The following is a 14219-nucleotide window of genomic DNA, read 5'->3' on the forward strand; positions in this document are numbered from 1 at the left end:
AATATTATGAAAATTACAGACAATAAGAAACAAGTTCCCTAGGGGGGAAAAATGTGCTTACCAAAATTAAATCAAGGACAGATCTGATTGGAACCATAACAGATCCTAAATAGCCAAAGCAATCTTGAGAAAGAAGTCAAAGCTGGAGGCATCATAACTACCTGATTTCAAACTATTCTGTAAAGCTATAGTAATCAAAATATAGTATTGTCATAAAAACAGTCATAAAGATCAATGGAACAGAATAGAGAACCCCAAAATAAATCTACATACATACGATAAATTATGATATACCCGGTGAATGTGAAGAAGCAGCTCAGAGCACGTTACATGATTGCATCTGAACAGATACGTCATCTGTGTATCCAGAGCTCCTATAAAGTGACTTATCAGAAGATACATGTTCCATTAAGAAACTGAGAGCAGGGAACTGGGCAGGGTTCTGTATGGAGCCTGAGGTGTTATGGACTTTCTCAGAAAGCACAAAGTTCTGGGACTAATAAATAAGGTCTGTAAACACAGAGATGCCTCCAAACACCAGGGTTTTTGACCTGCTGAGAGCTGAGGAACAAGAGTGGGCCTAGTGGCATTTGATTAGTGCAGACAAGTTATAAAATAGCTAGAAGAATACATACAGAGAGGATGCAAAAGAGGGGTCTGGGGGAAGGTAAGAGGATTAAAGCTGCAAAAGCATTCCGCTAGTGGGTTTCTCAAACACACCAGCCAACATGCAAGGACAGGTCCTGTCAAACCATTTCCCCCATGAAACCTGATCCATCATTCGCAAGGAGGCTGGAGCCCTGCTAACCCCATTTGTAACTGAAGGGCTTGCCCCTTAAGCATGCACTCTGAGCAGCAGCACCAACAATCGAATTAAAAAATGGGCAGAAGATCTGAACAGATATTTTTTCCAAAGACGACAGAGACAATGAGTACATAAGAAGATGCTCAACATCACTAATCATCAGGAAATTACAACTCAAAACCACCTCACACCTCTCAGAATGAGTCGCTTCAGTCACAGTTCTTTGTGATTCCATCAACTGTAGCCCACCAGGCTCCTCTGCCAAAATAGCTATTATCAAAAAGATAAGAAATGCTGGCTAAGACGTGGAGAAAAGGGAACGCTTATTGTTAGTAACATAAATCAATACAGCCACTACTGAAAACAATGTGGAGATTCCTCAAAAAATTAAACAGAACTACATATAATCCAGCAACTTCACTTCCAGTTACTTACCTGAGATAATGAAAACATTAACTTGAAAAAATACATGCATCCTCATGTTTATCACAACATTCTTTACAATAGCTAAGACATGGAAACAATCTAAGCGTACACTGAAGGATGAATGGAGAAAGAGAAGAAAATATTCCATTATGATTATAGAACACAATGGAATATTATTCAGCCATAAAAGAATGAAATCTTGTAATCTGCAACAATATGGATAGACCTTGAAGGTGTTACGTTAAGTTAAATAAGTCAGAAAAAAAGATAAATATACTATGATTTCACTTGTATGTGGAATCATAAGGGGTAAAAAAAAATAGATGCAGAAAACAGACCAGTCATTGCCAAAGTAGCTTGGGGATGGGTAAAGCAAAGGGTTCAAAAGGTACAAATTTCCAATTATAAATTAAGTCATGGGACTGTAATGTACAGCATGATGACTACCGTCAATAATACTATATTGCTGACTTGAATGTTGCTTAGAGAATAGATCTCAAAAGTTCTCATGTACAGTGACAGATGTTAACTGTACTTATTGTGGCAATCAGTATGTGGCACATCATATGAGTATCAAATCATGTTGTTTATTTAAAACTAATTTATGTCAATTATACTTTAAAATGGAGAAGGCAATGGCAACCCATTCCAGTGTTCTTGCCTGGAGAATTCCATGGACGGAGGAGCCTGGTGGGCTGTAGTCCATGGGGTCACAAAGAGTCGGACATGACTGAGCAACTTCACTTTCACTATTCACTTTCATGCATTGGAGAAGGCAATGGCAACCCACTCCAGTGTTCTTGCCTGGAGAATCCCAGGGATGGGGGAGCCTGGTGGGCTGCCGTCTGTGGGGTCGCACAGAGTCAGACACGACTGAAGCGACTTAGCAGCAGCAGCATACTTTAAAAATTTTAAAAGAACTATGATTTCCCAGGTGGTGCAGAGGTAAAAAATTCAACTGCCAATACAGGAGATACAAGACATACAGGTTCCATCCCTGGGCCGAGAAGATCCCCTGGAGCAGGAAATGTCAACCCGCTCCAGTATTCCTGCCTGGCAAATATCATGAACAGAGGAGCCTGGCGGGTTCAGTCTATGGGTCACAAAGAGTCGGACGTGACTGAACACACACACACACACACAATTATGAAAGTCACTGAATTACTTTTAAAAATCACCTCAGATGCTATGCTCTGATGAATACATTACCAAGTCTGCCAAAAATTTAAAATTTTAATTTAAACTCTTGAAGAGGATAGAAAAAGAGGGATATTTTACAATTCATCTTAGGAGATTAAAAAATTTTAATAACAAAACTGAGGAACTATGAAGAAGGAAAATATTAGCCAAACCTTATTTATAAACAGATGAAAACCCCTATATTAGCTATATATTAGCTAACAATTCAATAACATGAAAAGTTTGCTAAACTAGCTAAAGACATCACAGAGAAATCAGTATAACTATAGCTCTGAAGCCAAGATTGCAAGAAAAGGGAAGCTAGTTGAGGTGAGGTGAACATTCTTTGCACTTTTTCTTCTCAGGGCATTGGCCAACTTACAGAATGGGACCTAGAAGTCAAACGGAATGCAGTGTTCTAGAGCTTTGGGCATTCTCTCAGACATAAATAATAGACGCTTTCAAACTGTGGTGCTGGAGAAGACTCTTAAGAGTTCCTTGGACTGCACAGAGATCAAATCAGTCAATCCTAAAGGAAATCAACCCTGAATATTCATTGGAAGGACTGAAGCTAAAGCTCTAATACTTTGGCCACCTGATGCGAAGAGCTGACTCATTGGAAAAGACCCTGATGCTGGCAAAGATTGAGAGCAGGAAGAGAAGGGGACGACAGAGGATGAGATAGTTGGATGGCATCACTGACTCAATGGACTTGAGCTAGAGCAAGATCCGGGAGATGTGAAGGATACAGAGAGACCTGGTATGTTGCAGTCCATGGGGTCACAAAGAGTTGGGCACGACTGAATGACTGAAGAAAAAAAAAACAACAGACACAAGTTGAAATTCAAAGCAACCAACAAGAAAGTTAGAACTTGAGGGCACAGGATACCAGAGAACAAGGAAATGCAGAAATGTGAGCCTGACATTCTGCTGGGCATTTGCCTTTAAAACATTTACATGACCCTAAAGCTGCATGGGAACAGGAGTTGCTCATTTCATCCAAAAAGTCACATTATTGTTTACTTAGTTTCATTTTTGAATGATACTAACACTGGGTATAAAGTTGTGGGGTGGTAGTTATCTTTTTTTAGCAGTTTATAGTTCTATATCTATTGAAGAAATTCATTATTAAAAATCCTCCTACAAACAACAATTCAGGTCCAGAGAGTATAAAAGACTTTTTTTTTTTTTTTTCAAAAATAAGGCCAGTAATACCTCAATTTCAAAGCTGGTAAGGACAGTATCACTGTTACATATGTACATATAAAAATCCTTATTAGAATATTAGTAAATTAGTTAGCATTAGTCACTCAGTCATGTGTGACTCTTTGAGACTCCATGGATTGTATCCCATCATGTTCCTCTGTTCATGGAATTCTCCAGGCAAGAATACTGGAGTGGGTAGCCATTCCTTTCTCCAAGGGATCTTGCTGACCCAGGGATCAAATCCAGTCCTCCTGCACTGCAGGTAGATTCTTTACCATCTGAGCCACCAGGAAAGCCCCCATTAGTAAATTATGTGTGTATGTTAAAAAATAGTGAGTTGATGTGTGTCAGGATAAGAGGGAGGTCATTTTATGCAGAGAAGATCAAGTTCAAAGCTTAATGGATGAAACAGAGAGGAGCAAAGAGGACACAGAAGAGACAGATTTAACAGATATTTAAGATGCATAACCAAGGGCAGGGCTTGGTAAAGCAGGGTGGTCAGAGGTCAGGAAGAGATGGCTGAAAGATATCCTGGTTTAGGAAATAGGAAAAATGGTGCTCTCAGAAAACACAGGAAAGAGAGGAAAAAAAAAAAAAACATTTTGAGAAACTCCAATGAATTTTATTTAGAAACCTCAAAATTATCCCCAGAAATTCAAAAAATCATCAAGTTTCGTCAATTCTACCTAGCTTTTATCCACACCTTGGGGTCATCTTCTCTGCAACACAGCTGCCCAATAGATCTACCTGCCTCACATCTGGCTCCCTTATAACTTCTCCCCTGTAAATACTGCCTAAGTGATCACAGTAGTGACAACTGCAGGTAGAATGGTTATTTGAATGATGTACTCTACTGGAAAAGAAAATAATGGGCAGAAGCTTAATGCATTCAGGAAGGTTACAGGACTGACCATGGAGCTGGTAGGGGCAAACAGCTATTGCTACTTGGACAACTGAAGTGTGCAGCTACAAATGGTAATTTATTTTTTCTCCCACTTTCTTTGTAATATAATTGACATAACATTGTATAAGTTTAAGATGAACAACATGATGATTTGATACATGTATATATTGTGAAATGAGAGTAATTTACTTTCACGTTAGTAACTCCCAAACAATGTTAGAAATACAAGTGCTAACTGGTACCACTGCCTGAAATGTCTTTTTTGGTGGAGGGAGTTCAGTTCAGTTGCTCAGTCGTGTCCAACTCTTTGCAAGCCCATGAACCACAGCACACCAGGCCTCCCTGTCCAACACCAACTCCCGGAGTTTACCCAAACTCAGATCCATTGAGTCGGTGATGCCATCCAACCATCTCATCCTGCTGGAGGGAGAGAGGGGTCTTTTCTGCTTACTTCTTTAAAAATGTCTTATTTTGAAATATTAATTCATAGGAAGTTACTAAGATAGTACAAAGAGGTATCATGTACCCTTTGCCCAGTTTCTCCCACTGGTCACCTCTTATGCCCCAATATCAAAAGCAGGAAATCAACATTAATATAGAATGTGTGCATAGTTCCATGTCATTTTATCACAGGTGCAGATTCAAGTAATCATCCATAGCAAGCAAAATACAAACTACTCCACCACCAAAAAGATCTCCTTCAAGCTGTCCCTTTATAGAGTCAAACCCACCCCTTCCCCACCCATCATTCCTAACTCCTGAAAAATGTTGGGCTGCTTTTTTTTTTGTAACTTTGATATCGGGATAAATGATTGAAGGATGCACAAATATGTTGTGACATAACTGCTCATGCTTGAACATAGGGCATCTTCTGCAGCTCTCATTCCCTTCACCTACACCACTTGCACTCACCTCCTTTCTGACTCAATTCTGCCAATTCCTTAAGATTAAGATAGAATAACATAACATAACATGTTAACTTCTCCCTTTCTTGATATTCCCCTGCTCTATATTCATAGTGCGTACGTGCCAGTTAAGTCACTCTAGTCGTGTCCGACTCTGCAACCCCACGGTCTGTAGCCTGCCAGGCCCCTCTATCCATGGGATTCTCCAAGCAAGAATACTGGAGTGGGTTGCCATGCCCTTCTCCAGGGGATCTTTCTGACTCAGGAACTGAACCTGTGTCTCCCTGGGGCTCCTGCATTGAAGGCAGATTCTTTACTGTTGAGCCACCAGAAAAGCCCCATATTCACAGTACATACTATCTACACCACTGATATATTTTAGTCACACATTCCCTTGTGAAACCTTAAATAATTCTATCACAGAACAATATAACTTCTTAAAATAAATTACAGATGCTATCCTCAAAATTCTCATAGTACTTCTATGTAGTTCATCGTTATTATTATTACGCTAGGACCCTACTACAGTACCTGGCTTAGACAATCAACATTCAGGTGACTGAATTATCCTATAATCAAAATTAGGGAAATTAGAGGCATTTAATAAGATTAGTAATCAATGCTGAATCACCATTGTCTGTTAGGAAACAGGCAATGAAAGTTAGAAAAGAAAATAGAGGTGAAATTCAGACAGAGGAGCAGGAAAGCGATAAAGATGAGGACAAATACATTCAGATCTTAGAAATGAACTTAATGTTAGAAGGACTGCCAGGCCCAAGTCAACATATTCTGACGTGTTGTGTTTCATGATAAAGTCTCTGTTGTTGAAGCAAAGTCTGATATAATAGACCGATTAGATTATGGAAGAGAGAGGAGGTAGTGAGGGTATGGAGGGTGGTGGCTTGGAGCTCCTGAGTGATGTTTCACTAGTCAAGCTGAACAGCTTCCTTGGCCCCTCGCTGCAGGACCCAAGAGCAGAGCTAGTAATTCCACCCACTATTTTCTAACAGATCACTTCACTATGTAGTAATTGAGATTTAAACATGAAGACAAACAACTACTTACATGAGAGCTTGAAGACCATGTTAACTGGCAAACAGGTCCAGGAGTAGTAATATAACCAATAGGCTTATAGCCCCTTTCCACTTCGAAAAAGAAGACAGTTTTATCTTTACTCTAAGAAAAAGAGAGATATCCAAATATATATTATTATGAAATATATTCCAGAGAGTATAAAGAAGTATTTAACAGCTATATTATACCCACTATATACTTATACCTATAATGATCATATATCCCAGATTATTCTGGGAACATTCTTATTTCAAATATTTGCTTCATTTTCCCTGTGAGAATGTTTGACAAACCTGTCACATGTTTTCTTGTGTTTCTAAAAAAAAAAAAAAAAAAATCACCATACCTGTGTATGAATTAATTCACAAAAAATTCCACAATGCATATGCTCACCTAGTTATGCAAAATGAATTTACATGGTTATTCTCTTCATTTAAAACACTGACCATACATAAAGCATGCTGCATTATTCCCAGTTGAGAATTTCTGTTCATTTAAAATAAGCATTACAACTCAATTTGTAAGAATATTTTTAATATTTTATAGCCAGGCACAGACTATACTGAAAGAATGTGAATACAAAGAAAACAAGAAATAGATATATGTTCTTGGAAAGAAATATAAGGAAAGAAGACATCATTAAGTAGGAAGACTAATAAGGCAAGGTTAACCACAAAAATTCAATAGGAAACAAAAGGAAATCTACTCCTTACCCCTGTGGCTAGAACTTCTCCATCACAATCATAAGCTAAAGCGGTGACAGCAGCAGTATGAGGTTTGAAAACCTGTTTCAAACGAATATCTGCATCCGAAACTTTCTTCCGTCCCACAAAAACCGTGAGCCCTTTTGGATCATAAAGTTCAAGAATTCGAACAACGCCGTCTTCAAATCCTGCAGTAATCTGTGCTCCACCATAGCTTATCTTGGACAAAAAAGAAATGCAAGGTTTCCAAAATTAGTTACTTAAGAGAGCTACACTGCATTATGGGCTTTCCTGGTAGCTCAGATGGTAAAGAATCTGCCTGCAGTGAAGGAGACCCAGGTTCAATCCCTGGGTCAGGAAGATCCCCTGGAGAAGGAAATGGCAACCACTCCAGTATTCTTGCCTGGAAAATGCCATGAACAGAGGAACCTGGCAGGCTACAGTCCATGGGATCACAAAGAGTCAGACATGACTGAGCAAATTACAGATATTTCTGTATTTTATTTAGACTTAAGTAATTTAACTAAATAATTGGGCTTCCCTAGTAGCTTAGTTGGTAAAGAATCTGCCTGCAATGCAGGAGACCAGGGTTCGATCCCTGGGTCAGGAAGATCCCCCTGGAGAAGGAAATGGCAACCTACTTCAGGACTCTTGCCTGGAGAATTTTCTGTATTTTATTTAGACTACAGTAATTTAACTAAATAATGAACTAAAATAATGAACTAAAAGGGCCCATCGATAATTCCTTATACTGCTATGGTAAACTCCATCTCTTCTAGGACAGTCTATTATCACTGCTGACCATGAGAGAAGTAAACAAGGACAATTTATCTACTATGTGCCAGAGACCCAGCAGCAGCAACCCAAGAGTAAGCAGAAACAGCCTCAATCCATTTCCACAAATTAATGGCTGAGTGGGAGGACATACTGTTGTTGTTCAGTCACTAAGTCATGTCCTACTCTTTGTGACCCCATGGATTGTAGCACACCAGGCTCCTCTGTCCTCCACTATCTCCTGAAGTTTCCTCAAATCCATGTCCATTGAGTTGGTGATGTTATCTATTCATCCTCTGCCATCCCCTTCTCTTTTTGACTTCAATCTTCCCGAGCATCAGGGTCTTTTCCAATGAGTCAGCTCTTCACATAAGGTGGCCAAAGTATTGGAGCTTCATTAATCAACCACACAAAGGAATGTGGAATTATAAACTTAAATAAGTGTTAAAGGAAAGAAACATTCTCTGAGAATGTATAGCAAAGAAAGCTGACCTAGACTCAGAGCTTCCTTAAGGAAGATACGGTAGAGCTGAGAACAGAGGGATGCCCAGGAGTTCAGGTCAGTTCAGTCTCTCAGTCGTGTCCGACTCTTTGCAACCCCATGAATCACAGCACACCAGGCCTCCCTGTCCATCACCAACTCCCGGAGTTCACTCAGACTCACATCCATCAAGTCAGTGATGCCATCTAGCCATCTCATCCTCTGTCGTCCCTTTCTCCTCCTGCCCCCAATCCCTCCCAGCATCAGTCTTTTCCAATGACTCAACTCTTGGCATGAGGTGGCCAAAGTACTGGAGTTTCAGCTTTAGTATCATTCCTTCCAAAGAAATCCCAGGGCTGATCTCCTTCAGAATGGACTGGTTGGATCTCCTTGCAGTCCAAGGGACTCTCAAGAGTCTTCTCCAACACCACAGTTCAGAAGCATCAATTCTTCGGCGCTCAGCCTTCTTCACAGTCCAACTCTCACATCCATACATGAGCACTAGAAAAACCATAGCCTTGACTAGACGGATCTTTGTTGGCAAAGTAATGTCTCTGCTTTTCAATATGCTATCTAGGTTGGTCATAACTTTTCTTCCAAGGAGTAAGCGTCTTTTAATTTCATGGCTGCAGTCACCATCTGCAGTGATTTTTGAGCCCCAAAAAATAGTCTGACAGTTTCCACTGTTTCCCCATCTATTTCCCATGAAGTGATGGGACCAGATGCCATGATCTTCATTTTCTGAATGTTGAGCTTCAAGCCAACTTTTTCACTCTCCTCTTTCACTTTCATCAAGAGGCTTTTTAGTTCCTCTTTACTTTCTGCCATAAGGGTAGTGTCATCTGCATATCTGAGGTTATTGATATTTCTCCCGGCAATCTTGATTCCAGCCTCTGCTTCTTCCAGTCCAGCGTTTCTTATGATGTACTCTGCATATAAGTTAAATAAGCAGGGTGACAGTATATAGCCTTGATGTACTCCTTTTCCTATTTGGAACCAGTCTGTTGTTCCATGTCCAGTTCTAACTGTTGCTTCCTGACCTGCATATATGTTTCTCAAGAGGCAGGTCAGGTGGTTTGGTATTCCCATCTCTTTCAGAATTTTCCACAGTTTATTGTGATCCACAGAGTCAAAGGCCTTGGCATAGTCAATAAAGCAGAAATAGATGTCATTCTGGAACTCTCTTCCTTTTTCCACAATACTCCACGGTTCCTACTTAATCTAGCCTCATCATTGTTCTGCTTCTATTTCCTGCCCTGAGTTCTCCTTCTGATCTTGATCCCATCATGAAAGTCCCCTCCATTTCAGCCACCTCTACATTTACTTTGGGCCTGGAACATTTTCTCTTTGATTTCAACTCAAAGGATTAAGGATAAACCATTCCCTAAATATTCCCATGACATTTTATAAAAACATGGCTGCAAATTCTTCGATATACCTCCCATAGAAAGATAGTTGAACTTCCTCTCTCCATGAATCTGTGTGGTGCTTGTGGCTGTTTCATCCCCTGAGTATAGTACAAGTGATAATATGTGACTCCTAAGGCCAGGTCATGAAATGACAGCAGCTTCTGCCTTCTTTGTTGGAACATAAGATCTTGGAGCCCTGAGCCACCATGAAGAAGTTTGACTGCTCTGAGGCCACCATGCTGTGATAATGACCTCTCTGTTTGGCATGGGCTTCAGGTAAGCACTCCTATTAGCATCACAGCTTAACCCAGCCTTCAACCCAGGTGCCAGACTTGGGACAAAGAAGCCTTTAGATGACTCCAGGCCCCAACCATTCAAATCTCCCCAACTGAAGCCATGATACTGTGAAGAAGAGATAAACCATCCCTGCTGTCACCTGTCTGATTTCCCAAACTGGAGTATGTGAGCAGAAAAAAGATTGCTTTTTTTATGCTACTACATTTGGAGTGGTTTACTACACAGCAACAGACAACTAGAACAAAGGTCTAATTTTTTCCCATTATTTAACATATCACATAAGTTTACTTATTTTGTTTATTGTCTGTCCTTCCCACCATCTCCCATGGGGGTGTAACATTCTCCTATTGGGGTAAAGGTTCATGCTGGCAAGTATTTTGTCTTTTTGTTCACTGCTATATTCCCAGAATCTAGAAATAGGCCCAGCACATTGTAGACATTCTAGAAGTATATAAAATGAACCAGAGTCAAACAGAAGATAGATACACAAAGTTCTATCAGGTAATTACTTTTTAACACAAAATTATTTCTAAACTTTAGGTGGCATAAGGATAGACTTTTCATTAAAAACACAATAGCAAAGTCATGATATGATTTCTATCATATTCTGAATGGACAAACTAAGTTTGAATTTTTATTCTGCTCTAAGATCCAGAGTCATAAAATATCTATATTTCTAAGAAATAGGACTGATATATCATATTTACAAATAGATTCTTAGTAAAATCCATTATAATAAGCTTACCAGCCGTGGTACCCAAGCAAGGGCAGTACCTCCTTGCTTGAATTTCATCTGAAGCAAAGGAGTTTTGCCAGCAAAGTCATAGCATCTAATAGAGCCTATAGAAAGACAGTTTTAAAGAAATGAGTTATATATATAGTATATATATATATATATATGTAACAGCTCTAATTACCATGGTTCACTTTATATCTAAGCACTATAGCAAGAAATGTCATAGAAAATCAACTGACGTAGTCTTTCTCTACATTAGTTAAAATTTTACATGTATACCCTCAGTCAGGTAATTTATAAACATGAATACATGCTATGCCATTTTATAAAAGGGACTTGAACATCTATGGATTTTGGTATCAGTGGAGTCCTGGCACCAACCCCACCACCACCACAGACACTGAGAGACAACTGTACTAAAGAGAGCAACTGCTGACTGACTAGGGAGTCAGTTTCACCTTTCACAGTCCACACAGATTTACCATAAGTCAAGAAGAAAGAAAGGACATGGAAAGAACAGGAAAAGCACTGCTGTGGAGAATACCAAGATGAATGGTATTTTCATGAGTAATTTACTGACATATCTTTTATGTCTCACAATAACCAAGGCTGCTATATTCTGGGCCCTTCCTCTCTGCAAAAACTTACCTCATTAGTATCAGGAGCCTTCCCTTTTGGAAAAATTCTCAAATGCTTTAATCAAACACATTTTAAAATGTACTGAAAGTAAAACACACAAAAGGCCAGCTATGAGTTCTTACTTACAGTCCAAGCCGGTAGTGGCCATGAGGTAAGTGACAGGAGAGACGGCCAAAGCTTCAATGGCTCCAGAATGGAAGGAGAACAGGCATTCTGGGTCTTGGGTCTGATAACAGAGAGATTCTATTAGAGTTCAAAGTCAGGTTAATATAGAATTAAAGCCAAGTTTAAAGAAATGCAAATAGAACTCGGTGTCATGTATGACTTCATCTGAATAGAAATGAGAAAAGGCATTATAAGATAGCAAGAACGCTGAAGTTCAGAATTAGGAGAAAGAGAATACTGGCTTTACACTTGATAGCTGTGTGATTTGGTACAAGTAACTTCAAATGCCAGTTTCTATTTCCTCATCAGTAAAATGAGATGATAGAAACTGCCTCCCTACAAAACTGAGCAGTTGAGAAGATTATTTGAGATAATATACATTAAAATGTCAAATGTTTATGAAAACTATAAAGCACTAAAAAATGTTAGGCATTGTCATTGCCACTTTTCCTGTAAATTTTTTAATGAGATAGAATCTTTTTCATATAAAAATTTTTATGTAAAATCGTAACAAGAGAAAGACAGAGAATACAAATTCTTTGGATATGTTGAGCAAGTTTTTGATGGGAACAATGATCAAATATGGAGAAAGATAAAGTATCTTTTAAAGAAGAATAACGACCATTTTACTATGAGAGTTTGAAACAAATGAGAAAAACAGGCAACTTACAATGTTTGAAAAGCTAAGGTCAAGCTTCCATATGGCTCCATTGGAATCCTAAAAAATTAAATACTCAATAATATACTGTTCACCATTTTGAAATTTTATCAAATTAAAGGATTTTCTTTTTATGATTTAAAGGACCAACAATAGCAACACTTACATATATTTTAAAGTGTGACTGAAATTTAATAATAGCAACCACATAATAAAGCAATCTCATAAACCTTGTAGTCAGTTTAACATAGTAAAAATGCTAACTGGTTTTCTGTGTGTAAAATATAGGTCAATTAAATATTAGCCTTCCCTGATAGCTCAGTTGGTAAAGAATCAACCTGCAGTGCAGGAGACTCCAGTTCAATTCCTGGCTTGGGAAGATCCACTGGAGAAGGGACAGGCTACCCACTCCAGTATTGTTGGGCTTCGCTTGTGGCTCAGCTGGTAAAGAATCCACCTGCAATGCAGGAGACCTGGGTTCAATACCTCAGTTGGGAAGATCCCCTGGAGAAGGGAAAGGCTATCCACTCCAGTATTCTGGCCTGGAGGATTCCATGGACTGTATAGCCCATGGGGTTGCAAAGAGTCAGACACAACTAAGTGACTTTCACTTCACTTCACTTCTAAATGTCAGAATTCAGGGAACTCTTCATTATACTATCAAGAGCAGTCTTGATAGTTCTGTGGATTTACAGTGACAGTAAACTATAATACTATGTTAAGTTTATGTCCAGATAACTTTAAAGAGCAAAGAGAAAACAGTGTAGCTTACCTGAGCCAACCAAAAGTTATTTCCAACTTCATTCATTTTTATCATAGAGAAGAGTTTGACATTCTTATCTACTTGAAGTTCATTAATGGGTTCAATCTCTAGTAATCCAGTCTCATCTATAACATCAGCAGTGTCTATAGTCTCAAAATCCCATATCTTAAAAAATAAGAAAATACCTTAATGAATTAGCAGTTTCTGAATATGTATTTTCTAAGTCAGAATGGATATATATTTTCTATGCCAGGAAAGACCCCATTTTTTTAAGTCATTTCTTATTTCATGAAAATTAATGATGAGTAAATATAATTAAAACACCAGACAAAACCTAACCTCTGAGATTGTACTCTGAGAAATAATGAATTATCATAATTTCCTCTTATTTATGGAGATTAGTGAGAAAAAGTCCGTTCTGAATAAGAATTCTAGTTTGCCCAAAGTAAACTTTATTTCAAAGTTTCTATTAGGTCTTTCTGCATATAAAGTGGCTGTAAGAAATAAATGGTTCAGTCATTCACTAAAACATTATGACAAGCCTTGTATTATATTAGACCCGTGGGACCCTAGAAAGGAGACATAGATCTTCTTGCTGAATGATTCAAGCACAATCTTCATTAAGCAGGGGGGGGAAAAAAGATGTAGGTAATGTCTTCATGAGATAATGTTTCTCTTCCTTATCATGGATTTAGACTGTACTCTTCAGGTAACGACTGTTGTTCTTAGGAGAGGAGACCAAAAGAACACTGGGGAAGAAGGAGGCAGCACAGTTTTTAATGTGGTAGAGAGACTCAGAGGGACTTTCTCTGGGAAATGCCAAAGCCCAGGCTGGATGGTTCTGCAGACACATCCTGCTACATCATCCTAGACTCAGCAACTCAGACTTGGGAAGGACTGGTGTTGTCCCATTGAGTACCCTCGTGGAGGAGAGTCCCGTGTCCTAGGGTCAGACTAACTCCTGGGAGTTGGAGTGGGTTTTTCCTAAAGGGCGAGAGGTAGAGATTTACAATATAAAAGACTGAAGAGTTGAGGGTGGGCTTTGCAAAGGGGAAGCAAGCTTAGAAATTAGTGATGGCCATGAAGGGATCCTC

At 39.0% G+C, this 14219-nt stretch overlaps 1 protein-coding gene across 7 annotated transcripts in view; it reads right to left on the reverse strand.

The window, feature by feature from the left end:
• CFAP44 (cilia and flagella associated protein 44) overlaps positions 1-14219 on the reverse strand; it is a 124518-nt gene that overhangs the window by 85352 nt on the left and 24947 nt on the right. For all 7 annotated transcript variants that reach the window (XR_011249206.1, XR_011249199.1, XR_011249208.1 and 4 more), the window contains exons 10-15: positions 13135-13290; positions 12375-12422; positions 11666-11765; positions 10910-11004; positions 7213-7422; positions 6491-6601 (exon numbers count right to left, since the gene is read on the reverse strand). Coding sequence is in view for 2 of the 7 variants with exons in the window: in XM_069553377.1 (XP_069409478.1) it covers positions 6491-6601; positions 7213-7422; positions 10910-11004; positions 11666-11765; positions 12375-12422; positions 13135-13290 (720 nt within the window). In the remaining 5 variants the exon portion in view is untranslated. The remainder of the gene's footprint in view (positions 1-6490; positions 6602-7212; positions 7423-10909; positions 11005-11665; positions 11766-12374; positions 12423-13134; positions 13291-14219) is intronic.

Source organism: Ovis canadensis, chromosome 1 (genome assembly GCF_042477335.2).
Source record: "Ovis canadensis isolate MfBH-ARS-UI-01 breed Bighorn chromosome 1, ARS-UI_OviCan_v2, whole genome shotgun sequence".
Taxonomy (NCBI): Eukaryota; Metazoa; Chordata; class Mammalia; order Artiodactyla; family Bovidae; genus Ovis; species Ovis canadensis.